Here is a 27,502-nt window from a genome sequence, read left to right as displayed (position 1 = left end):
AACCCTCCATCCCTCCACCAAACCCAGGAGCCCACCTGCACCCGCACTTTCTGGCCTCCTGTGAACTAGACACTGCGTCCTCACTCCCTGCCTGAGCCCCCGTCCTCTCTGCCCCTCAGGTAGGGGCTCCCTTGATCCCATCCTGGGCTCTTGTGACCCTGGCATTCAGCCTTGCTCAATCAAGCCTCCCCACTAAGACAGAAACAAAGACCCCCTTAGCTAGGCTGGCTACACTCAGCAAATAAAAATGTAGAGCATCCATTTTTGTAAATAAATCGACGATTTTTAATAAAAGCCTGTCTCAAATATGGCACATTTACACTGAGAAGTCATTCTTTGTTTACCTGAAGTTCAAATTTACCTGGACAACCTGTACTTGTCGACGACTTTGCCCTGAGGCCCCATGTGGTCTCCTAGTTCCTGTCCCCATCTTCTTTCGTTCATAAACTTCTAGAAAGTTTGAGAAGACTTGCTGTTATTATTTTGTCACTTCCCATGGTCTCCTGGGTCCCCCACAGTCTGGCTCAAGGTCAGCTCTGTTAGGGGACACCCTATTGCTAAACTCAGTCACTGCCCTGGCCTCCTGGCGTCCTGCACTGTCCTGCCTCTGTTCTCATCTGTTGGAATCCAGGGTCCCTGCAATGTCCCTCTCTGCTGGCCCCATCCTGTCCCGCTGCTCAGCTGTCCCTCTGGCTCTGCCCATGACCTCACATGCCCTCCACTTAGGCACCTTACAGAGTCCAGAACCGTCACTGGCTGGCTTCTCCACTGTCCTCCCCACTGCTGGAGCCAGAGCCAGGGTCTTGTCCCCCAGGCCAGCCCCTGCCGACTCTCTTGTCCATTCCCCGGCTAGGCTCTTGCCTGATCATGAGGAAACTCCCTCCTTGGCTTTGGAGCCTGACTCGCTTCTCTTTAATCCACTTTTGTCACTGGGTCAGGGAGATCATTCAAATCCCTTCGGCTCCCTCACCGGCTTCCCAGTGCCCATCGGGTAAAATCCAAGCTGCTTAATGTAGCTTGGAAAAATCTATGCATCTCCCTGCTCGTGGGGCAGCTTCCTGCCTCTCTCTTCAAACCCCCACCCTCTGGCCTGGTCCCTGGCTCCTCTGGGACCCCCTCCCCAGCAGGTCTTCTCCCCACCTTGCTAGAGAGAGCTGCCCTGCCAGGCACACAGATGCCTGGAACAGCCTGGAAGCCCCAGGACGGCGACTACCATGGCCTCCTTGCCCACTGTCATCTTCCTAGCACAGTAGATCCTCAGTGCCATTCAGTCCAAAACTCCTCTTGGAGAACTGTCTGTACCCTGATGTGTACGGAACAGGTAGCCCTTGCCAGTCACCTGGATTTGAAGTCCTCGAGTGGGTCTTTTAGCTTTGGGCCTTTCTATCCTAGCGTGGGGCCTGGTACAGAGCAGATGCCCCAGTGGACGCCAGTTCAAGGCAGGGTCATCTGTACTTCGTGGTCAGCTCCTTCAATGAATTTGTCAGAATCAACCTCTTCCACGAATTTGGAAAAGACAGGTTATTTAAAAGGCTTTGATGGTTTCGTTAAAACAGTTATCTGCACCAATACCAATATAAAACAGTGTATTTATTCTTCTTATGTGGCTAAGAAGTCAATGGGGGGGGGGCAAAAGAAATCCCAAACTCTAAGTCTTTTTTTTCTCTCTTTTTTTTGAAGGGGGTAGGGTTTGAACTCCGGGCCTCATGCTTGCTAATCAGGCACTACCACTTGAGCATTTCCACCAGCCTATTTATGTTTTAGGTATTTTCAAGATAGGGTCTCATGAACTATTTGCCGGAGCTGTCTTCGAACTGAGATCCTCCTGAGTAGCTAGGATTACAGGCGTGAGCCACTGGTGCCCGGCTCTCTCTCTCACTTTTTTAAGCGTGGTTTTGCTGTGTAGTTCAAGATGGCCTCATGGTCCTCATGCCTTAGCCTCCCAACTGCTGTGGCCACAGGCACATGGCCTTTTCCACACACTGGCACTAAGTTTCCATGGTTTACAGAGCATGGCGCGGTTTTCCATTACTAGCCTTTACGATCTGATGTTGCAGTAGTAATATGAAGGTTTTTAAAATAAGCTAGCTTTTCTTTTAGTCTTTTTTTCTCTGAAGATGACAGACTTCTGTTTTATTATAGAGTGTCTTTTAAAAAGCATTGTACAGATGGCTGTGATGGTACATGCTTGCAATCTCGGCTACTCAGGATGTAAAGGCAGGAGGATCTCAAGTTCAATAGCCCTGGCAAAGGCAGTGGAGAGACCCTGTCTCAAAACAAGAAAAAAGGGCTGGGGGCTGGAGCTCAAGTGGTAGTGTGCTTGGCTAGCCAAGTGCAAAGCCCTGGGTTCAATCCCCAGCACTGCAAAAAAAAACAATCAACGGTAATGATCCCGCTCCTGCCCACCGCACACAGAGCACACTGAGCTGCTCTTGCTTCTTGCTGTGGTCTGTGGCACATTCTACCCACACATGGAAACATCTGCCCTGTGAGGGGAAGATACCCACTTGAGTAGCCAGACGCCCCTCAGTATCAGAAGTTTCCATCAGAATGACACCTCCCACTGAAAACAAAATCAGAGTGTTTCAGAAATAACCTAGGCTTGTCTTTAAGCACTTTGAAAATTATTTTCAATTTATATCCCTAATTGTGTTCATTTATTTTGATCATAGGTATTTATACACTATTAAAGTGAATTATTGGATATCCTAAATTAAGCCCCCAGAAAGGGATTGCTGTATCTCCTCTTGATTTTCTTGTTTTTTGTTGTTAACTGTCACTTAAGGGGAAAAATGACTCACATTCCAAGTTCCTGTGTTTTTTATTGATAACTTTTACACATTATACCAAGATATACTATGACGAGGTTATCACACAGTCTATGTAATGAATTGTCTCCATCAGATAAACATACTGTGGATTTTTGGGACCCCATCTCAATAGAATAAAGCTGGGCATGGTGGCACACACCTGTCATTCCAGGAACAATGTTCTGTCCAGGCCGGCCTGGGCACAAAGCAAGACCCGATCTCCAAAATAAGCAGAGCAAAAAGGGCTGAAGGTGTGGCTCAAGTGGTAGAGTGCCTGCCTAACAAGCTCAAAGTCCTGGATTCAAACTCAGTGCCACACATACACACACACACACACAGTAGGAATAACCCAATTATTACATCTCTGCACTCAACAACAAACCATTTTAAAAGCAACAACAAACAAAAGTACCTAGAAATAATCTAACAAAAGACATGATGAGACAGGTTAGAAAGACTGAGCTCTCCCTGAGCATTTAGTTGGGAGTTCAGTTGGTTAAGTACCATTAAGAGTGTTAGTTTAGGGGCTGGGGATGTAGCTCAGTGGTAGAGCACTTACCTACTTCCCCTAGGTTGATCCCTGGCACCTCAAAAAATAGTATTATTTCATTTATTTACTCCTTGATTGTTTTCCCCTTCAAATGAGTTGAATTGTTGGGAACAAGCTGTTCAACCACTTGAGTGGCAGTTGTCAGATCCCCTCTCACACCTTGTAGCAGGGAAGAGGACCAGAAAAGAAACAGACAAGTTTGTGTTCTGATGATGTAGCAGGGGATGGGATGGCAAAGCAGACAGATAAAACTTAAAGAGCTGAAACATGAAGAAGGTCACCTAGCACTGGGAAAATTAAATAGCCAATGAAGTCACATGCAGCCATATGTGGGTTGACCTTTGCTTTTTGCTTCTGTAACCTGCTTGCAAGGGTATATAAGGTGAGACTCCTTTGTCCTCAGGGCTCAGCCTTTGGACAGGAATCGCCCACTGGGTCTGTTTCGGCACAGTAAACATTGCTTCCTGCTAATCTGCCTCAGTGTCCCCTATCTCAGCTTGAGATTCCCACAACATTTCTTGGTGGCTCATCCAGGATTACAGAGATGGTGATTTGTCACCTCCCTTGTCACCAGGGTGCATCCTTCACCAATGGGAGAAGTGATCCTGCCAGGAGAAGTGATTCTCCCAGGAGCCAATGGACAGCTTGATCTGGAAAAGGGACTCATCCTCCTGGTGAGTAGGGATGAAGACCTTGTACACACAATGGAACCCAGTGAGGCACAGGAGCCAGTGAGGGGAGGGAGCACTGCTCATCAGACTGTTAAGAACCCGGATTCGAATAATAGGCCTGCCTTTAGGAAGTGGAAGAGGAGACTGGTCATCTTCCAGAGACCCCCAAGTACCCAGAATAGGGTGAAACCAGGTCTCTCAGGTTTAGGGAATGGGGCAAAAGTGTGTGAGATACCTCCAGGAATTGGGAGTTTGAGCACTTACCAGGTTTTCTCACCAGTAAGATAGACCAAGGTGAGAAAAAGCACAAGTAAAAAGAAAGCACTTTGGATAAAATGCAAAAAACATCCAGTACTGGAGTGTGTGTAGGGAGAGTGAGCTCTTCCCTGAAAATAGCCACAACTGAGGTTAAGGGATGGGGAACAAAAATTCAGTCCCAAAGAGGGAGACTCCACAAGAGAATAGATGCATTCTCCACCATTCTACTGGTTAGCCCTCTGGTTATGGTTTAAAAAAAGAATTTTTCTGATAGTGTACTCTAATTTTGTGTGTGTTAATTTGTTTACAACATTGGGCAAATTTTAATTTATTCCTGGAATTCCAGCTCATTTATGTGCATCGAAGTTGACATTTTTCTGACATGCTCAATTTATAAAATGTGTGTGTGTGTAAACATTTTCAAAATGGTTCTTAACCTGCTGTTATGAGGTTAATGTGATATTCAAGGTAACAAAAAACCAGGGTGTTTATGTTAAAGATGTCTGTAATAAACTGCTTAAACTTTTTACGTATGAATATGTAAACATCTAGAGGATGGTTCTTATTATAGAGTCAATGTAAAAAATTGTTACTCTGTTCTACTACTACTTTTAAGAAAATCAGTTTTCAAACTCATTTCAATCAGGCCTCACTAGGATACAAGCATTCAGGAGTTAACACTCTGGCTCAGACCAGAGGAGAAAAGAAAGAAAAAGAAAGAAATAAAAGAATAAAGGCTACATCCTACAACAGGACTCTTAAAATTTGGGTAGTTAAAAAAATGACCTTAGTTCCGTTCTGTCATAAATAAAATCTGGGATTCAATTCTCTCTTATAATATATTGGTCTACTTACAAATGGGCTTTCTATAAATTGTTTTTATACAAAAAATAATTTTAAGGTTGCTTTCTTTCTGTTTTTTTCATACAAATATAAGGCTCTAAGTTAAAAGGGTTTATGAATTATTTTCAACAAGTAACATATATATATATATGGTTTCTAAAAATAAAAGGTTAAAAAACTACTTTAAAAAAAGGGATAAAAACAAGCTGCCCCAGAGGAAACAAAATAAGTTGTCATAAAAAGATGGAGCTTATAAATGCTTATGTAAGTGATTGAGTTGACTAAAATCTAAGAGTTACATTAAAGGTTTTGTAAGGTCAAAATTTAATGTACTGATGTTAAACTAAAACTTAATTCTCTAAGCTCATGTCAACCAGCCTATCTTAAAAATACTGTATCATTCTTGATAACATTTACAAAAAACTGTCTTAAAAATGGTTTTTGTTTTGTCAAGTTAACTATCAGGAGTTTTGGTGTTACAGGTTAATCCATAAACTTATCAAGACAACAAGAGTTTATTAAAACACAGAGGCAAGAGACAGCTGAGCACAGGAAGTGCTGCTGCACTGATATGAGGGTTGAGACAGATTTACTTATGTAAAGCAAAGTTAAAAAAAAAAAGCCAAAGTGCACCCTTCAGATAGGATAAAGTCAAAAAAAAACTCCTCAAAAAGGAACACTACACTGGAGGTCAAGACCTCCAGTTTTTATTAGAGTGGAGATATTAGTCTTATTCCTTCCACATGTCAGGCAGAGGGAAATTTTGCCCTGGGATGGCCAGATTGGGCCTGTTATTTTAAGGGGCTCCATTGACTACAGGTTGGTGGGATCCTGCTGTATGAGCCATCTGTTAATGTCAGCAATCTGAGATGTGATCCCTTATCAACATCTGAGCCATGATTGTTGACCATTAGGTTTCCTAACTCCACACTTAGTCCCCATAAATATTTCTCTGGTGATTTTTGTCAGGGTTTTGACTACTAAGGTAACTGAGTCATAACTAAATAAAAGTTTATTTAAGAGTTGGTTTATGTAAAATTTTCTAGATGACCTCATGGTTAAACAACTGTCGTCTTGGGTGATCTTAATGCAGTCGGTACCCTATATGTGTCTGTGACTGGGCTACTTGGGGTCACTGACACTGTTCTTCCCCCCCACACACACAACGGATGAGAAAATCTAAGATTTTACTTTAAGAACAACAACTAAACTAATATGTATATATAACCTCTATAGAGCTATGATGCTATTGCTGGTTCCTTATACTAAATATGTTTATGTTTTTCAAATATATCAAGCTTCTAACATACAAAGTTTAAATAAGCATGGGTAACAAAAGTTAATGGTACTGATTTACTGTTCTGTTAGTTGCTAAATTGTCATCAGAATTTTAACCATGACTCTTAAGTTTTTGTCATTACAGTTCTGATCCTTCTGGGGCATTTGCAATCAGTCCATAAAAAATGACTCTAATAAGTGCTTATGTGTTGTCAACTAAGTTAGCTTTTTAGACATCTGCTTTTGTTAGATTGTGTTTTGTATCATCCTTGTCTAGAAGCCCACTGCCTAAGAGCCACCCCTTCTAAGCCTCTTTGTGGCTTAAATTTGGCCAAAAGGGTCTAGTTGGCACTGACTCCCACCTGATCTGCTCGTTACTACCCTGCCTGACATGGGACCAAAACCAACCAAACAAATAAAATCCAGGTAAAAACAAATCCTCACAACAAAGGGAAAAAAATGACCAATCGAGAAAGATCTTCAGTCTACGGCCACACCACCCTGAACACACCCAATCTCATCTGGTCTCAGAAGCTAAGCAGAGTCGGTCCTGGTTAGTAATTGGATGGGAGACAGACCTTCAGAGGAGACTGCTCAGAGACAAACGGTTTGGGGACAATGGGGGAATACTACCCAAATTCAAATGGAGTCACTCATGCCAGACCGCTGAAAAATAACCAAGGCCAAGAGGATTGAAGAAATTGTTCTTATACACATGTGGCCACCTGGCATTAAAGCCCTTCTAGACACAAACTCGTATGTTTTAGACAGGGTCTTCTACTTAAATAGAGACAAAATAACTATTTTTACTGGTTCTAAACATGTCCTTTGATACTTAAAGGTGCTGGTTTTAACTTTTTTAAAACAATGCATTTTCTTGGACATATATACTGATAATATATTTTTACCATGGTAATCCTACTCAGTTAAAAAAAAAGAAGAAGACACCATCTGGGTAAAAGAAGAAAATGTCCAAACGTTAAAACCCCTTTGGAGGGGACCTTTTGTTATCTCGATCAGGGGACGCACCCCTGATCTCCTCTACACACTTGGACTCTTACCTTTTGGGTTGGGCCTTGCAAGGTTCCCGCATGTGCTGGATGTTATAAGACAGCTGTTGTTGGGACCTCCGCACAGCCATACTTTGTGTCATGCACCCACCGACAGGTCCCGTTTACATCGGCTCGTATACTCCCAGGTTAGCGAGGTTGCAGTAAGTGATACGAAAAGTCCCAGAGTAAAAAAAAAAAAAAACAATACACACTACATTTGTTGTAAAAAGCGGGGCGATGGGTCTTACCTAGGAGCATGTTTATATCACCCTGCCTGGTCCCCCTGGTATTGCGGTCTATCAGGACCATTATGGAGGCCACTATAGAAAGAAAAATAGCCGCCCATGTAATAATGCTATAAGAATACAAACCCCTAAATTAAGATGATGTTCTTTGACCCTAGGTGGGTCTGAGCATCAAAGAGGGGAATGATGTAGCAGGGAAAAGGCCAGAAAAGAAACAGACAGGCTGTGTTCTGATAATAAGGCAGGGGAAGGGATGACAAAGCAGAGAGATAAAACTTAAAGAATTGAAACATGAAGGTCACATAGTACTGGGGGGGGAATGAAATAACCAATGAAGTCACATGCAGCCATATGTGGGTTAAGCTTGGTTTTTGCTTCTGTAACCTGCTTGCAAGGGTATATAAGGTGAGACCCTTTTGTTCTCAGGGCTCAGTCTTTGGACATGAGCCCACTGGATCTGTGCCAGCACAATAAAATGTTGCCTCCTGCTAAACTGCCTCAGTGTCCCGTATCTCAGTTTGAGATTCCTGCAACAACTTGACTGCCTAAAATGAGAATAGCCAACCAAACAGTTCCTTGGCTCCAAGACAGCCAGGTTGTTTTAAATCCTCACTACCACTACAACTGAAGCCATGACTCCTGCTCCAGTGGCCTTGCTCAGTCACAACCACTCCAGACAACCTGTCCGGGGCTCGGAACCATCCCTGTAAGACACGGCTCAGTGAACTGCTTATTCACAAGTTGTTCTCACTCAGGCTTGGTGGGGTTGGGGGGTAAGCACTTCCCCCAGTGGCTCAACAGAAAAATTATGATTGGTGCAAAGTGAGGCTTGCATCTGGTCCTTACGTAAGGCCTGTGATTGGTGGAATTAAGCTGTGCTGTGATTGGTGCAAATTACAATGCCATATTTGCATGCCATCCCCATACCATGCTCCTTTCCAGGCTATTTAACCAGGCTGTGTGGCTTCCTTTTCAAGTCAGCCTGGAGTCAGCCTCCTGTGCAGCCCCCTGGTGTTGCAGCATTAGGCCCAATAAAAAGTCTTCTCCAGAATGGTCTGATCTTCTTTCTTGTGATCTTTATCACAGGTACATTTATGTACTTGTACAGCTGTGTACAGCTGCTTGGTAACATGAAGAGGAGACGGAGGTGGTGTCAGTTGCTGTCTCAGTGACAGCAGTGACAAGTAGCAGTAGTGATGCAGGAGGCAGCCATAACAGCGAGAAGGCAGCCAAGAGTTCCTGAGAGTGGTGGGGGGCACCAGAGACAATGAAGGACAGAAGCACTGAGATGGCAGAAGTTCATGCAGAGCCAAAGATGAGGGACTGTTGGCCCCAGTCATTGGAAGAGTTCCAGAGAACTGTGACACCAGTCACTGTTAGGGATGAGGGTCCTGACGCTATAACACTAGCTGATGCTGACCACTGCTGTTGCCAGCTGCTGCTAACAACTGAGGACTACGCTACCTGCTGATCATCAGGCCAGTAAAGCCCGGATGATAGGCCTCCAGCCTAAGCACCTACGTAAATCGCTGGCTTCCAGAGCCGCCAGACAGAAGCCTCTGTTTCTCTGGAGTTGGAGCCGGGAGCTATCAGTCTCTGAGTCTGTCCTTCCAGCCCAAAGCACTTGGCACTCAAGGGCCAACACTAGAAGAGCTAACTCCCCGTCTACTTGTAATTTCTCTCTGAGCACAGCAAAAGCACCCCAGCCAGCTGCTTCGTAACAAATGTACGGTTTTCTGGAGAAATTTTATGGAACTTTCTTGAGGGACATTAAAGAAGACTTAAGTAGGCCATGCGTGGTGGTGCTTGCCTATAATCCCAGCTGCTCAGGAGGCAAAGATCAGGAGGATCATGGTTCAAGGTTAGCCTGAACAAAAATGAAACCCTATCTGAAAAATAATTAAAGCAAAAAAGTACGGGGGGCACGGCTCAAATGATAGAGTGCCTGCCTAACAGGTGCAAAGCCCCAAGTTCAAATGCCAGTACTGCAAATCAATAACTCAATGAATCAAACAGTCTTAGCTAAGTGGAGGAAAGTAGTGTTATCATCCTCACGAGCAGGAAAGGCCAACACCTGCACAGCGCTTGTGCGCATCAGCTACATTCTCAGCATTTATGTAAATTACCGCAATTTGGTAAAAAAACAAAAAAACAAAAAAACCAGCTCTCCCTAATGTGATCTAAAGGTTAATGAACTTTCAATAACGGATTGGGGGTGAGGGTCAGCAGTGGAGCACTTGCCTGGCACATGGGAAACTCTGGGTTCAAAGAAGAGAGAGAGAAAAAAAAAGGGGAGAGGGAAAAAGACAGAGAAGAGAGAAGGAGAGGGAGAGAGAGAAAGACAAGGAAAAGAGAGGGGAGGGGAGGGAAAGGAAGGGAAATTCCAATAAAAAATTCTTTTGAAATTCAGATTCTAAAATTTATATAAATGAATGAAGGTCCAAGAATAGACAAGGTATTCATAAAGCAGAAAAAGAAGGCAAGGGAATGAATGCCCTCTCAGATATCAAGAGCGATTTCAAAGCTATTGTAATAAAGACAGCTTGCTATTGGCACAGGATAGGTGAATTGACCATCTATGGAAGAGAGAGCCCAGAAGCAGCCCTGTGGCTGTTAGCAATTGATGGATGATGGAGGGAGTGTTCAAAATCCACAGGGAGAAGATGGAGTGTTGAATGAGTGGTGTGGGGACTTGCTGGTCCAATAGTCAGTCATCCACCAAATTCCATCATTGCCTCCCAACAAGCCTAAAAAATCAGTCCCTAATCAAGTAGACTTAAATATAAAACACAAAACTTAACACTTTTGGAATAAAATGTGAGTGAATATCTCCATGCTATTGTACAGAAAAGGACTTCTTTAATTAAGCAACAGAAGATGTCAACCATATAAGAAAAGAATTTTAGGTTTTGCCAAATTAAATGAAGAACTTTCTTTGTTTGTTAACAGGAAGACAAAGAAAGATGCCATTAAGAAGAGAAAAAAATTACAAAGGATATATTTATAACACATATAACTAACCAATAACTATAATCTAAAATATAAGTAATTTCTATGAATTGAGAAGAAAAAGACAAACAACCAAAATTTTAAAAAATGGGACAAAAGGGGTGGGAGGTGTGGCTCAAGCAGTAGAGCACCTGCCTAGCAAGTGCAAAGTCCTGAGTTCAAATCTCAGTACCACCCCCGCCCCCAAAAAAAGCATAAAGATGGGGTAAAAATCATGGGCAAAGAAACACAAATGGTATAGAAATGTAAGAAGGTCCTCACTAGTGATGAAATGCAAACCAAGACCACAGTGAAATGCCGTTTTACACTGGCAAAATTAAGGAACTCTGATAATACCAAAGGGTGAGTAAGTAGAACACTTTATGACACTGAGAAGGCTGACAGCTCTTCAAAAAGCAACATGGCACCACAACTCTGCAGAAATCTTCTGTGCCCCTCCCTGTTATATTTTGTGCCCTATTGACACCTTCTTGAGCTGTGTGACTCTCCATTAAGCTTAGCATCTGATCAAACAATTTGAGGCAGGCGCTGATGGCTCGTGTCTGTAATCCCAGCCACTTGGGAGACTGAGATCAGGAGGATGTCAGTTCAAGCCCAGCCAGGGAAAATAGTTCAAAAGACTCCATCTCCAAAATAACTAGGGCAAAATAGACTGGAGGTGTGTGCTTTGCAAGCATGAAGCCTTAAGTTCAAATCCTAGTCCCAAGAAAAGGACAAGTCAATATGGGCCAAAGTGACAAATATCCCTTTTCCCAAAAGGTGGCCAGTGTCCCAACTAGAAGCTCCTCCCTCCACCTGAATCCCAGAATGAAGTCAGATGGGCTACAGCCACAGTCGGGGGGGTGTGGCATGACAGTAAGAAATGTGGCTTTGCTGTTCTGCTGCACTCCATGAAGATCTGGGGGTCACTTGTTATCTCTGCATAACCTAACATGTCCTGACTGATACATGAAGTTGAGTGGCCATGAGCCCTAAGATCCGGAAATTCCAGATTTCAGGAAGTTATCTGCACACTCCTGCACAGGAGACATGTAAAAGAACACTCATGGCAGCATTGTGACTGTGAAAATCCTGGAAACCATGCAAAGTTCCCTGGGAAAGGATGGATCGACAAAGTAGGGCATACAGTCTTTGCAAAATGAATGCACTCCACCTGCAAACAACACGAATGAGGCTTATATAAATATAATTGCAAGTGATTAAAGCAAGTCACAGAATTCTCCACACAGTACAGTATCATTTTCATAAAGTCCCCAAACAAGCAAAACTAACAACAGTTTTAGGGTACATAATTATTTTTGAAGCAATAAAAATATAGACTCACAATTTCTAACAGAGGTTGCCTGGGGGTGGATAAAAGATGAGGAACGGAAGCTGCACACTGATAGGTGCGCTGACCTTGATCTTGACCATGTAAAGGGTCACACAGGAAGTATTTTAGGCTTTGTGGGCTCAACTCTGCCTCTGTGGTGCAAAGGTACCTTAGCTAATGCATAGATAAATGACGATAGCTGTGTGCTACACACTGTGACATTTGAGTTTCATTTAATTTTATGTGCCATGAGATGTTATTCTTTTGGTTTTGGTTTGAATTTTTTGTTGGTGGTGGTGGTACGGGAGTTTGAACTCAAGGCCTCACGCTTGCAAGGCAGGTGCTCTACCACTTGAGCCACTCTGCCAGTCTCTTCTTTTAATTTTTAAAAGCCATTTTAAAGTGCAAAAACCATTCTCAGCTCATAAGCCAGGCAAAGGCAAGCGGCAGCCAGATTTGGCCACAGGATTTGGCAACCCCTGCTTTAGCACCTGGTTGGGCTGTGAGGGCACAGGTGTCTGTCTGTTTTCTGATTGTACTCTTCTGTTTATGAATGTGACCTGGCTCAGAGGGACAAGGCAGAAGGTGTAGGGACAGAGAGGACCACAGGACAAGCAGACACTTGCGGTATTTCCATAACTCTTCCTCAAGGTCCAAGATGTCTTGTTCCCCAGCTGCGGACTCTCATCCTTCTCCCTGACGAGGAGGAGGTCGTGTTAAACGACAGACCAGTGGGAAGCTGCGTTGGGACATTTACTGCCGCTTATGGCTTATTGTCATATGTCATATTTGCACACACACAAAAACTGGCATCGATTTCTTTTGGATAATTTTAGCTGGACCATTGGCCTGTGTGATTGCATTGAAACTAATATTTTCTTTGAGCTTCAAAAAAACTAGCCCAAGCCCTTTAAGTAGTATCTAGAAAATTCCTTTCATCACCCACTCTGTCCCACGCTTCTATAAAAAGTGGTACATTTTTAAAGGCCAACTCATTTGCAGGGAAAAAGCTTGTTGGTCGTAATCCTTGATGTTATCTATGGCAGTGTTTTTGACCTCAGAAGGACAAGACAGCAACATCACTCGTGTTGCTTCTTTGATTCATTTTGGGGCAGCCTTGAGGTCTCCAGATTCCATTTCACAGCTCACATCCTCCTTCTTCTTCTTCAGGAAATCGGCAGCTACAGTCATCTTCCTCTTGGGCAATTTGCACTGGTGTCATAAATGCTAGAAATCAATTTAAAACTTACTTATACAAATCACACAACCGTTGTTTTCTTAGTCACAGATGCAGACATTCTTTGAGCAGCAAACATTCTCAACTCTTACCCACAAGGTGGTACTAGCATGTGTTTTCTAAGGATTATTAACTTTCACCAAAGCTTTTATTGGACTTTTTTTTTTTTGGTGGACTGGGCTTTGAACTCAGAGCCATGCAACTGCAAAAGCAACAGGTGCTCTACCACTTGAGCCACACCTCCAGTCCATTTTTCTCTGGTTATTTTGGAGATGGGGGGGGTCTCTTGAACTCTTTTCCTGGGCTGGCCTTGAACTGTGATCCTCCCAATCTCAGCTTCCCAAGTAGCTAGGATTACAGGCATGAACCACTTGTGCCCAGCTTTTATTGGTCTTTAAAAACTTTTCTCTCTGTCAAAATATCCCTATTTGCAGACGACATGATCCTATACCTTAAGACCCAAAAAACTCTACTCAGAAGCTTCTAGACATCATCAATAGCTATAGCAAGGTAGCAGGATATAAAATCAACATAGAAAAATCATTAGCGTTTCTATACACTAACAATGAGCAAACTGAAAAAGAATGTATGAAAACAATTCCATTTACAATAGCCTCAAAAAAAATCAAATACCTAGGTGTAAACCTAACAAAAGATGTGAACGACCTCTACAAGGAAAACTATACACTTCTGAAGAAAGAGATTGAGGAAGACTACAGAAAGTGGAGAGATCTCCCATGCTCATGGATTGGTAGAATCAACATAGTAAAAATGTCTATACTCCCAAAAGTAATCTACATGTTTAATGCAATTCCCATCAAAATTCCAATGACATTCATTAAAGAGACCGAAAAATCTACCGTGAAATTTATATGGAAACACAGGAAGCCACGAATAGCCAAGGCAATATTCAGTCAAAAGAATAATGCAGGAGGTATCACAATACCTGACTTCAAACTATATTACAAAGCAATAACGATAAAAACAGCATGGTACTGGCACAAAAAACAGACATGAAGACCAGTGGAACAGAATAGAGGACCCAGAAATGAAGCCACACAACTATAACCAACTTGTCTTTGACAAAGGAGCTAAAAATATACAATGGAGAAAAAGCAGCCTCTTCAACAAAAACTGCTGGGAAAACTGGTTAGCAGTCTGCAAAAAACTGAAACTAGATCCATGTATATCACCCTATACCAAGATTAACTCAAAATGGATCAAGGATCTTAATATCAGACCCCAAAATCTAAAGTTGATACAGGAAGAGTAGGAACTACTCTGGAGTTAGTAGGTATAGGTAAGAACTTTCTCAATGGAACCCCAGCAGCACAGCAACTAAGAGATAGCATAGATAAATGGGACCTCATAAAACTAAAAACCTTCTGTTCATCAAAAGAAATGGTCTCTAAACTGAAGAGAACACCCACAGAGTGGGAGAAAATATTTGCCAGCTACACATCAGACAAAGGATTGATAACCAGAATATACAGGGAACTTAAAAAACTAAATTCTCCCAAAACTAATGAACCAATAAAGAAATGGGCAAGGGAACTAAACAGAACTTTCTCAAAAGAAGAAATTCAAATGGCCAAAAAACACATGAAAAAATGCTCACCATCTCTAGCAATAAAGGAAATGCAAATTAAAACCACACTAAGATTCCACCTCACCCCTGTTAGAATAGCCATCATCAGCAACACCACCAAAAACAGGTGTTGGCGAGGATGCGGGGAAAAAGGAACCCTCTTACACTGTTGGTGGGAATGCAAACTAGTACAACCATTCTGGAAAAAATTTGGAGGCTACTTAAAAATCTACACATCGATCTACCATTTGATCCAGCAATACCACTCTTGGGGATATACCCAAAAGACTGTTAACTCCAGAGGCACCTGCACATCCATGCTTATTGCAGCACTATTCCCAATAGCCAAGTTATGGAAACAGCCAAGATGCCCCACCACTGACGAATGGATTAAGAAAATGTGGTATCTATACGCAATGGAATTCTATGCAGCCATGAAGAAGAACGAAATGTTATCATTCGCTGGTAAATGGATGGAATTGGAGAACATCATTCTGAGTGAGGTTAGCCTGGCCCAAAAGACCAAAAATCGTATGTTCTCCCTCATATGTGGACATTAGATCAAGGGCAAACACAGCAAGGGGATTGGACTTTGAGCACATGAAAAAAGCGAGAGCACATAAGGGAGGGGTGAGGATAGGTAAGACACCTAAAAAATTAGCTAGCATTTGTTGCCCTCAACACAGAGAAACTAAAGCAGATACCTTAAAAGCAACTGAGGCCAATAGGAAAAGGGGAACAGGTACTAGAGAAAAGGTGAGATCAAAAAGAATTAACCTAGAAGGTAACACCCACGCACAGGAAATCAATGTGAGTCAATGCCCTGTATAGCTATCCTTATCTCAACCAGCAAAAACCCTTGTTCCTTCCTATTATTGCTTATACTCTCTCTACAACAAAATTAGAGATAAGGGCAAAATAGTTTCTGCTGAGTATTGGGGGGGGAGAAGGAGGGGGTGGAGTGGGTGATAAGGGAGGGGGTGGGGGCAGGGGGGAGAAATGAACCAAGCCTTGTATGCACATATGAATAATAAAAGAAAAAGGGGGAAAAAAAAAGAAAATGTGGTATCTATAAACAATGGAATTTTATGCAGCCATGAAGAAGAATGAAATGTTATCATTCGCTGGTAAATGGATGGAATTGGAGAACATCATTCTGAGTGAGGTTAGCCTGGCCCAAAAGACCAAAAATCGTATGTTCTCCCTCATATGTGGACATTAGATCAAGGGCAAACACAGCAAGGGGATTGGACTATGAGCACATGATAAAAGCGAGAGCACACAAGGGAGGGGTGAGGATAGGTAAGACACCTAAAAAATTAGCTAGCATTTGTTGCCCTCAACGCAGAGAAACTAAAGCAGATACCTTAAAAGCAACCGAGGCCAATAGGAAAAGGGGAACAGGAACTAGAGAAAAGATTAGATCAAAAAGAATTAACCTAGAAGGTAACACACATGTACAGGAAATTAATGTGAGTCAACTCCCTGTATTGCTATCCTTACCTCAACCAGCAAAAACCCTTGTTCCTTCCTATTATTGCTTATACTCTCCCTTCAACAAAATTAGAGATAAGGGCAAAATAGTTTCTGCTGGGTATTGAGGGGGTAGGGAGGAGAGGGAGGGGACGAGGGTAAGGGAAGGGGTGAGGAAAGGGGGGAGAAATGACCCAAAAAATATAAATATAAATATAATAAATATATTTATTTATATATATGCCAAGCCAGCAGCTTGGCTCAAGTGATAGAGGGCTTGCCTAGAAAGCACAAGGCCCTGAGCTCAAATCCCAGTACCAAAAAAAGAGCACTTTCATTTTAGCTGGGTAGAATGCTTGCCTAGCATGTGAAACACCCCAGGTTTCACCTCTAGCATCTGCAAAAATAAGTGAATAAATAAAACAGCTAAAAAATATTGCAATACAAATGCTGGCAGTGAGGTGGATGACACGGATTTCTCATAAATTGCTCGTGAAGATGTGAAATGGAAAGCTTCCCTCTGGTAAATAGTTTGACAGTTTCTTAAAAACAAACACTGCGAATTTGACCCTGCACTTGCAGATAGGAAGGACACGCACATCAAAACTGACCATAACGATCCGCAGCAGCTTTCTATGTAGGAGTCGAAGCCAGAAACTACCAGATGCTGCTGAATGGGCCACAGTGAGACCAAGTGGGGTACAGGGTGCTGTGGAAACCCCCAGCACATACACCTGCGCTGCTGGGACGCAGCCCCCAGCCTGGACGGGTCTCAAGGGCATTATGCTGGGTGGAGAAGCCTGTCTCAAGAGGCCCCATGGTGTGACTCCACTCACAGAACATCCCTGAAGTAACAAAATCACCGCATGGAAAAGCCATCAGGGTTGCCAGGAGTTAGGGATGGAGGGGAGCAGGTGGACAAGGCTGGAAAGGCACAGAGCAGCAGCCTTGTGGTGGCCGGCAGTTCTGTGTTTTCACTCTGCTGGTGGCTGCATGAATCCACGCGTGACATGACACACAGCAGCCCCCGCCACGCGCCAATGTCCTGGACTTGACATTGGCCAGCAGACGGGACCCCACGAACGCACATTATACTATTCTGTTCTGTGTTTGCAACTTTCTGTGAATTTATAATTATTTAAAATGAAAGGGTTTTTTTTAAACAGCCTAAACTTTTGAAAAAATGTATTACAGTTTCATTACTCATCAATACTTTAGAAAAGCATCTTATGAAGAACCTTGCGGTCAAGTTGCCTGTAATTCCAGCTATTTGGGAGACATAGCTAGGAGGACTAAGTCTAAGGTCAACCCAGGCAAAAAGCGTGAGACCCTCTCTGAAAGATTACTGAAGTGAAAATGCTGAGGGTGGCTTGAGTGGTAGAGCACCTGCCTAGCAAGTGCGAGGCCCTGAGTTCAAACCCCAGTACTGCCAGATAGGTGAGGGAGGGGGGAGACATGATGGGGAGGAGGAAAAGGAAGAAGGAGGAGAAGGAGGAAGAGGAGGAGGAAGAGGAGGAGGAAGAGGAGGAGGAGAGAGGTTGTCATCCTGGACAGGGGATAGGTAAGTCAGACCTAGGTGGCAGCTCAGAGGCTTCCTGAGAAGAAGAATGAAGAGCAGAGCACAGAGAAGGAAAAACACCTGCCACATGTTCACACAGACTAAAGCATTCTCTAAAATGGTCCGAAGAGGGCAGGTGGCCTATGGGATAGTGCCCAAGACTCACAAGAGGAAGTCCAAATGGCTGACCGAACACGAAAAGGTAATCTCAGTAGTAATCAAGGAGATGCAAATTAAAACCACAACAAGATATTATTCTCCACCACCAGATAAGAGTCTGATGATACCCAGTGTTGGCAGGGATGTGGAGTGGAAGGAAAGTGCCTATGCTGCTGGGAGGTGGGGGTAGCTGGGGTCCCACCATTTTGGAAGATGCTTTGGTCTGTCTATTCTGGGGTAAGACTCCTGTTCTCATGTCCCAGCAATTTCATTCCTAGGTTAAAAATCCACAAAACAGACACACATGTTTATGGTACTGAACTCGGTCAACACAACCTCCAGCTATTAACAGCAATAGCCCCAAACCAGAGACAACCCCAGTGTCCATCAACGTCAGAATGGACAAACTGACACCGTCCCTTAAGGGAAGAGTGGACAAATCCAAAGAGGAAGTGAACATGTGAGTGAATCTCAGGCCCAACGCCATGGTGTGATGACTTGGATCAAGTTCACAGGCAGCCAGATGAAACTGGTTACATAGCAAAACTACAGAAGGACGAGGAAGAACAGATGTGAAAATCCTGATGTGGTTCGTGGGAGGGAGGCCGGGACCCAGAGGGGGTCAGGTCGGGTTTCCTGAAGCTAATTTCGTCCCATCTCCTGACCTGGGTACGACTGGTTTAGTGTACGACTGGTCAACTTTCTATACAGCCCCCTGCATATCTCACAATGTAAAAAGGCTTTATGTGATTTTTAAAGGCATCTTTCAACAAGTCAGTGTGGCCTCGCTTTACATCCACTTTGCTGATATGCATACTCAAGTATTTTAACAACTTCCACACAGACACTCTCCTGCCTCCTGGCATTTGGGGTCACGGTTTTGCCCTCTTGCCAAGTCTAGGCTGCTGTCTCTCATCCTGTCCTCCATGGAGGCCACTCGGGTCGCCTCATCTATAAACTGTAAACTGAATATAAATGCCAACAGCTTTTACTTGGCAGGTTCTATGCCAGGATTAGAGAAAGGGTTGTTTCATGAGTTAATGGATGAAATCTGTCATTGAAACTTGTCACCGCATCTAGATTGGTTTTGAACACCTGTGTGGTTAAGAGCACTTCGGCCTCCTCCCGGCCCTCCACACCTTCCTCTGGTGCAGCTCTAACCCAAGCTGAGGCCACCACCAGCCAGAGGAGCACACTGCATGAGCCAGAGCCATGCTCATTCCTCTCTGCCAGGGTCCTGTGTACACAGCCGACACACACATGCACACACACACATGTGTACACTTGTGTCACGCACTCACACTCAGACCACACACTCACACTCACACACCAACGCACATGCTCATATGCACTTGTTCACACTCTTACACACTTACAATGCTGTTGCACGCGTGTACACACACTTGTACATACACATTACACACTCACGTCACGCACTCACACACAGAACTCACTTGCTTTCTGAATGCATGCACACACTCATACTCACTCATTTACACCCTCACACACACACCCTCACACACACTCACACTCACACACACCCACACACACCCTCACACACTCACACACTCACATTCACACACACTCACACTCACGCACACTCACACCCTCACACACCCACACTCACACTCACACACACACTCACACACTCACATTCACACACACTCACACCCTCACACACCCACACACACCCTCACACACTCACACACTCACACTCACACACACCCTCACACACTCACATTCACACACACTCACACTCACGCACCCTCACACACCCACACTCACACTCACACACGCGCGCACACACACACACTCACACACACACACACTCACACTCACACTCATCCAAGGCTGCTACACACTTAAACTGCCATTTTTCTAGAGTTCTGGGACGTGTTTTGTCATGGTCCGGCTTTCTCCACCACAGCACTGGCGACACTTGGGCTGCATCATTCTGGACTGGGGACCACCTTGTGCATTGCAGGAGTCTAGCAGCATCCCCGGCCTCCACTCACCTGATGCCAACAGCCCCTCCCCCACAAAGTCATGATCGCCTCTGCCTCCCCCATGTTGGGATTACAGGCACGTACCACCATACTTGGCCTGACCTTGTTTCCATAATTTCCCTCTTTTTCCTTCTACCGTAGAACACCTTGTCCTGCAAAAGCTCATAGCTAATACTGTTATGCTGGCCTTACGCTGCTTGAATATGTACAGGAACTTCTTTCTGCTCCATTTGACCACAGAGAGCCAGAGTACAAGGAAGAAGAGCAGGAACAACACTGCTGCTGACATCAGTGCCACAAAGAAGGTGAGGATCTGCGGAGAGTGTCCTGTACCAAAGAGCAGAGGAGACAGTGGCAGGAATGTTTTTATGTTTACACTGCAAACTTCCAAGCCCCGAAAGCCATGCCTGGGGAGCCTCTTAGAGCACCTGCCTAGCAAGTGTGAGGCCCCGAGTTCAAACCCCAGTACTGCCAAAAACCAAAATCCAATTTTCTTAGACCTAGCAGCATGGCCTTTCCAGTGTAAAGAAAATATGGGCCTCATCATCCACTTTTTGGCGTTCATCAAAGCACAGAACTTGTTTGGGGTGACTCTCATCACACAGTGCTCACTAGTGCTCATCTCAGACTAGATCACAAAGGCTGGACACCTTGCCTTTCTTCCTTCCTTCATTCTTTCCTTCCTTCCTTCCTTCCTTCCTTCCTTCCTTCCTTCCTTCCTTTCCTCCCCTCCTCCCTCCCTTCTTTCTTTCTTTCTTTTTTTCTCACTGAGGCAGGATCTCACCATATAGCCCAGGCTGACCTTAAACTGGAGATCATCCCACCTTCACTTCCTGAGAGCTGGGATTATAGGCAAGAACCACCATACCCAGGCTTCACTTGATTTAACAGCAATAAACCAATTACTTGGCTCTCTCTCAGGGGCAGGCATGGGAGTAGGGGAGGTACCTGGAGAGAAGGAGGCCAAATGTGGTCCACAGAGCACATCATTCTCCTTTGTCCCATTCCTAAGTACAGACTTTCCATCCCAAGAACAGCTTCGACAGTTCAAAGAAAAGAAAAGTTCAAGTAATTAATTCAGGTACAGAGGATCCCAAAGACAAACTTTGACATCTGCCACCCAATGAAACAGCCTAGTGACAGATAGGTGGATCCACAGGCAGCGGCAGAGACAGTGGAGAAGCTCCCATTGACTGGCTTCCTTCAGCTTTCACCGTGTGAGGCTGCACCCACTTCCCAAGCTGAGCTCTTCTTTCTCCCCAGGCTGGGGCACGCAGGCTGGTCTTGTTCCATGCCCCAGAGGCCCAGTGTGCATTGCCTGGGTGGTCCCTCGCCATCTCCACCTTCTTCCTCACATTGATCATCTCTGGCATGGGTAAGGATAAGATGGGGGTGGGGCTCCAGCACTGCTGCCAGACAAAGCAGGAGGAGCCCTGGGTCTGCCATGTCACAGAGTGACCCGTGCCAGGCTATGGCAGCTGTCCAAACCTCAGGGTTCTCAAATGGGAATTAGCCCCTATGCTCCAGCACTGTGGGGGAAAGCAAATGAAGGAGCCTCTGTGACACAATTCTGCATGCCTAGTGCACTCAAAAAATGGTGGCTATGGTCACCACTGTAACCCCGCCACCATCATCGCTGTTGCTGGCATGCTGTTTGCCTTTCTCCAGAGCCCTCTTCACACCACTTTTCTGTGCAGACTCACTGGAACACTCTGATCAATTTGTGTTGAAAGACCTTTTAAAAAAAGACATTCTAGAGCTGGGTGCAGTGGCTCACACCTGTAATCCTAGCTACTCAGGAGGCGGAGATCAGGAGGATCAGGTTCCAGGCCAGCCCAGGCAAAAAGTTGTCAAGACCTCATCTCAAGTAATGACTGGGCACAGTGGCACACATCTGTCATCCCAATAGGAGGGTCGTGGTCCAGGCCAGCCCAGGCACCAAGGGAGACCATATTTCAAAAATAACCAGTGCAAAAGCTGACAAAAAAATTAAAAAATAAAAAAGGGACATTCTAAGACTGGGGCATGACTCAACAGGTAGAGTGTTTGTCTCGCAAACATGAGGCTCTGAGTTCAAATCCCAGTACCACCAAAAAAAAAAAAAACCAAACCAAAACACACAACAAAAATCTAGTACTGACAAAAGGCAAATGGAAAAAGGACAAAGATGTACAAAATGTGAGGCCAGATTTTCAGATTGTCATTCTCAGAGTTGACAGACCTCATTACTCTGCTGGCATCTCTTAAGTGCAGGCTCCCCTGCCTGGCCCGTGTTATCTGGACTCCAAGCCCCATGTGGACCAGTGCCTGTCCACAGAGCACTGTCTGAATAACCCTGGTTCTGATCTCACAAGCCACAGTCACCTTTTGCCCTATGCTGTTTGACGTCACCCCTCCCAGGTGGCCCACGCACACCAGTGCCCCTGACATTCTGAGGAAAGGAGAATTGTCTGTCCTCTCTCACTCTCAGTTCGGGCACTGGATACTTGAGACGGCCAGTCCACGGGGGAATTCAAAAGAAGCAGAGAGCAGACAAGCTGAGGAGGACGGTGACAAAGTTCCTGGGGTAACCTGGGCTCCAGGTCCCAGGCAGGATTTCTGGAGAAAATGCCCACTTTTCATATGAAGTCGCTGTGACCTCACAGCGTTCCCATGCTGCCTGTAAGTCTGTCACTATGGTCTAGACTCAGTACCGGGTCAAAACACCTCAGTCACTTCAAACAGTTTCCTGCAGATTCTCCATTTCAGAAAAGCAAAATGAAATTATACATACTTTGTCCAGTGTCGACAGGTGCCACCTTCCTGGTCATTAAACATCCCAGGGCCACAGTCTTTACAACCTTGAAGTTAAAGCGACAATGAAAGGAGACATTTCATCCTGTCATAACATTCCCTGTTCTGAGCCTAGCATTCATTAGCTTAATATAATCTGTGCAAGTCGCTTAACTATTCTTGCAAGGAAACCCTAAGGTTGCTGGCTTCACGCCGATGGCACCTAGAGAGCTGTAGATGTCTAAAATGTGTGAAAAGGCATGGTTCTGGTGGTTAACCAATGTCCTGATTTCACATTATTTCCACTGATGGAAATAATTAATTTAATTCATTAATTGATTTAATTCATTAATTAAGATATATTATTAGTTAAAACATGCTAACAGTATTGCAAACTTGGCCGGTCGGTTCACTGCTTGTTCTTCGAAGGTCCTGTGCTTTCTTGGACATATCTACATCACAAACCCAGGCTGGATGGAGGAACAGCAAACCTACCGTCTTTGGTTAATTCTTGACCTTGCTTACAGTCCGGTTCGCACTTGGTGCATTCTGACCCCAGGCAGTGGAACCCTGATATGCACTCACACTCTGCATCATGGGTTGGGGAGCAGGCCTTCTTGATCCTGAAATGACCTGCAAAGCCCCAGTGTTATGTTACACTTGACCTCCACACCCAGGAAGCAAACATGCTCTTGTGGTAAAAATCGTGCCCACTCTACTTATGATGGTCTTTCTTCTTCTTTTTTTTTCTCTTGGTACTGAGATTTGAACTCAGGGCCTTGCACTTGCTAGGCAGGCGCTCTACTGCTTGAACCACTCCCTCAGCCCTTTTTGCACCGGTTATCTTTGAGACAGAGCCTTGCTTTATGTTCAGGCCAAACTGGATGTGATCCCCACATAGCAGGGATGACAGGCTCATGCCACCACACCCAGAGATTGGTTGAGACGGGGGTCTTAAGAACTTTTTGCTTTGTCTAGCCTCAAACCTTGGTCCTCCCAATTCTACCTCTATAACGTTCTTGGTAACTTTAGTGTGTAATGTTTACTTTTTTTTTTGAGACTGTATGTATCTTGCTATGTAGCCCAGACTGGCCTTGAAGTCAAGATCTTCCTGCCTCAGGTTCCCAGGTGCTGGGATTAGATTACAGGTGTGTACCACTATACTTGTCTTGTAATGTTTACTTTTTAAATCTCCATAAGGACATTTTTACACTCTGCTAATGAAAAAACTTTTCTCTTAGAGGCATTTCCTCTAAAATTTAAAAAGCTCAGCAACAACAAAAAATAATTGCTAGTACATAAAATAACGTCCCTAGACCTACCGGTTGACAGAGGAATCAGTGTCTTTGGTCCAAAGATAGTCAATAGAGATCAGTTAGCTAATGGGGAGTAACAGCTTCGGATAAAGGGACAGTCTCCACTCATACCTTCGCATCTTGTGCATATGTTGCAGGCCCTTTGTCCGCCTGAGCTGGAGTAGCTGCTTGGAGGACAGGGGCTGCAGAGATGGCTCTTGTCTGTCCCACAGAAAGTACCTGAGAGGCAGAAGGCAGGTGTATGCGTTCAACAAACACAATCATTATAAGAAGAACTGTGAAGTTTATAAAAGAATGAGAACACAAAAGCATGGTTTGTTTTCTAGACGCCACAGTGATAGACATTATTTTGTTGGTTTACTTTTTTAAATTATCCATTTGTAAGATGACCTTCAGCATAATCCAAGAAGTAGAAACGCCAAAATACCAATACTGTAACAAAGAAATCTAGAGAAGGAAAAATCTTTATCTACCCAATAAGACAGTGATTTCTCCTGGTTGATTCAGATCAATAGAACTGAGCTAGTAGACCAGACGTCCTTCACTGGCATATGAAAAGTGGAATGCAACTGACTTTCCCTCTGTGTCTCTGTCAAGCCAGCTGCCACCTGCTTACTCCCTACTGTGCCCCAGGCTGAGCCCAGGGCCTCACACACAAAATTGACATTTACTGAGGTCTTTCCATGTGCCATGTACTATTCCAAGCCTGTCATGAGACCCTTCCCACCAAGACGGCCTCTCTTATTTTCCCCAGATGAAAAAAGTTAGGACCGGAGGTTAATGGCTGGCTGTGTTCACACAGCTAGTTTGTAGCATCTCATAAACATTTGCAAGTGAATGAATCCAAAGTCATCATCAGGGAGCCAGCCCTGACCACTAGGCTAGCTGAGTCCCAACCTCAACAGGACAGATCATGTCTGTCTTAATTTGCTACTCACCAGCCTCACAGTGGCCACAGGATGCCCTCATGGAACCGGTCCTCTCAAGATTCATGACCAGCAGTACAGCTGTTACAACACTGTAATAGCCTCTTCCCATGATGAAACCTTGCATAGATACGGTATTAGAAAAGGAGAGTCCAAAAGAATCCTAATCAAACGAGCTGATCTCACAAATGTCACTCTGCAAAATGTCAACATTTCCCAGGATGGCTGTGTTCCTCCTTCCAGAATGCTCTACATTCCAACCATTACTTTAAACAATTCCAAAGGACCATAACTCAGGGGTTTTAAGGAAAAATAATAGTGGAATTTTATGGAAAAGTAGCAAATTCATAGAAACTTCTACAGCAAGACAAGCACTTTTAAAGGCACAGTTTTGTGTGTGTTCGCCAAAGGCCAAGAGTGAAATTGCCAACATGCTCTGTACAAATGCAGAAATAACAGCAGCAAGAACTTCTGGGGACTTTCTGGCGTCCAGCAGGCTGGTTTAGTGAAAGGATGTCACTATTGTCCCGTCTTTGGTTGAACATCTAATTGCTAGCATTTGGAGAGTCCTCTCTGCTCAATTCTTAAATAGAATAGATGTGGACTTGCCTATTTTGAGATCTGAGCTTGTAAAGTAACAAAACCAGGGAGTAAAAAACATTTCATCATTCTTGGTCATTCTGTAGTGAGTTGTTGGCTAGAAGACATTAGCAATTAGAATTAAAGAACGTCTAGAATATGCCATGAGAACAAAGCATACCCTTACCCTCTCTCAGGTCCCCCATCGGCTCCAAGTAGACAAACCTCCAGCTCTTGGGACAGCTAAGCAAGTTCCCTCCTCAGTGGCCCAGAGACATTTGCCAGCTCTGCTCAGAGGCCACAGATCAAACACATGCACCGTGACTCAACCAGGCGGGGCCTCCTGGGAAATCCCCACCACAGCTGTGTAAGGTAGTTCACTTACTGGGTGACCTCAAAATCCCCAGAGGCCCAGTCCCCTCTTCATTATGGCACTTTAGTTTCTTGGAAGCAGCTACGTTTCCCAGAGGATTCAGGAAAAAGGATTTGGTTGATTTAACATGGTTCTCCATGTCAAAGCTTTCAGTGGGTCCTTAAAGCATTTGAGATTTGAGGAAAGAAACCTCCTTCTAAATAATGATCTGTTTGTGCCACACAGTATCCCCTAAGTCCACAAGAAGGACAAAGACACTGTTACAATTATTATTATTACCATTATTACTGACTTGTTATCAAGCATAGCAGATGCACCGGGCACCAATAGCAGGCATGATCCTTGATCCTCCTAGGGACCCCAGGGCTGAGTCTTTTTGCTGTTGTTACTGTGGTGACACTATGCAAATGAGACAGCTGATCAGCAGGACAGGGAGCCAGGATGGAGCCCAGAACAGCCGGGCTGCCTTTTGTGTGTCTTCTGTGTGAGTGAGGTTGGGGAAGAAGGAAGAAGTGGAAACATGGAGACAAAGGAATTGCAGTTGTCATGGGCAATAGTGACTTTTCAGGCAAAGTGGAGATCCACAAGCAACTTCTAGAAAACCACGGCTTTATTTATTTATTTATTTTTAAGAAAGGAAGAAAATAAGAGAAGGAAGAAATGGACAGGAAGGAGGAGGAGTAGGAGGAAGAAAGAGGAGGACAGTAGGATGAGGAGGAGGAGGGGAAGGGTCGCTCTGGAGACAGTAAGATGAACTTGACCAGCACTGAGTGGCCAGAGACCCTTAGGAAGATGAGCAGGAGAATGGCGGCCAGAGCTGGGGAAGGGGCAGGACGAGGGGAGGAGGGGAGGAGGGGAGGAGGGAAGGAGGGGAGGAGGGGAGGAGGGCTGTGTCATAGATTAGTTTTCCTTTAGGATTCAGGCAGAAAAGTATTTTTCCGCAGGAGGCCTTGAGTTGGGGGATGAAGGGAAGGGAGAAGGGAGTAGATTTTTATTAAATACTTCCCACGTGCTTCACACAGTTACTCGTCTCCAATCAGATCCCTGTTCCTCTTAGGAACTTTCGGTGGCTCCCTACTACCCACAAATAAAACCAGCACTAAAGGACCTCTTTAGTCCACCCAATGAGTGCCTTGTTTAAAAATTAAGATAAGAGCTCACATAACATAAAGTTTACCATTATAAAGTATACACGGTTCAGTGAGGGGGTTAGTATATTCACTGTGCTGTGCAAGCCCCACCACTACCTAATTTCAGAACATTTCCATCAGTCAAAAAAGAAATCCCACACCACCTGGGATTTCAGAGATATCATTCCCATCCCCCTCCCCCAGTCCCTGGCACTACTAACCTACTTTTTATCGCTATGATTTTGTCTATTTTGGACATTGCATATAAATTCAAGCACATAAAATATAGTCATCTATGACTGGCTTCTTTCACTTTGTATAATGTTTTCAGCGTTTGTTTTCATTTTTAGCATACAT

At 44.4% G+C, this 27,502-nt stretch overlaps 1 protein-coding gene across 3 annotated transcripts; it reads right to left on the bottom strand.

Annotated features, from left to right (window-relative positions):
- Nucleotides 1-11,885: 11,885 nt before the first annotated feature.
- Nucleotides 11,886-26,004, bottom strand: Tnfrsf9 (TNF receptor superfamily member 9). 3 transcript variants are annotated; one of them, XM_074081442.1, is made up of 8 exons: nucleotides 25,830-25,988; nucleotides 25,076-25,183; nucleotides 24,249-24,356; nucleotides 23,317-23,454; nucleotides 22,823-22,889; nucleotides 20,998-21,086; nucleotides 20,242-20,376; nucleotides 11,886-13,255 (listed from the first exon to the last, which is right to left on the bottom strand). In XM_074081442.1, the coding sequence occupies exons 1-8, from the start codon at nucleotides 25,846-25,848 to the stop codon at nucleotides 13,167-13,169; spliced, it is 753 nt and encodes a 250-aa protein (XP_073937543.1). In that variant the 5' UTR covers nucleotides 25,849-25,988; the 3' UTR covers nucleotides 11,886-13,166. The 3 variants fall into 3 exon arrangements, with proteins under 3 accessions (XP_073937543.1, XP_073937544.1, XP_073937545.1); XM_074081443.1 differs by lacking the exon at nucleotides 25,076-25,183 and having other exon boundaries at nucleotides 25,830-26,004; XM_074081444.1 differs by lacking the exon at nucleotides 20,242-20,376 and having other exon boundaries at nucleotides 25,830-25,995.
- Nucleotides 26,005-27,502: the final 1,498 nt, after the last annotated feature.

The sequence above is a fragment of the Castor canadensis genome, chromosome 7, assembly GCF_047511655.1.
Source record: "Castor canadensis chromosome 7, mCasCan1.hap1v2, whole genome shotgun sequence".
NCBI lineage: Eukaryota > Metazoa > Chordata > Mammalia > Rodentia > Castoridae > Castor > Castor canadensis.
The sequence above is the reverse complement of the archived record's forward strand: the minus strand, read 5'-3'. Positions and strand labels throughout refer to the sequence as shown.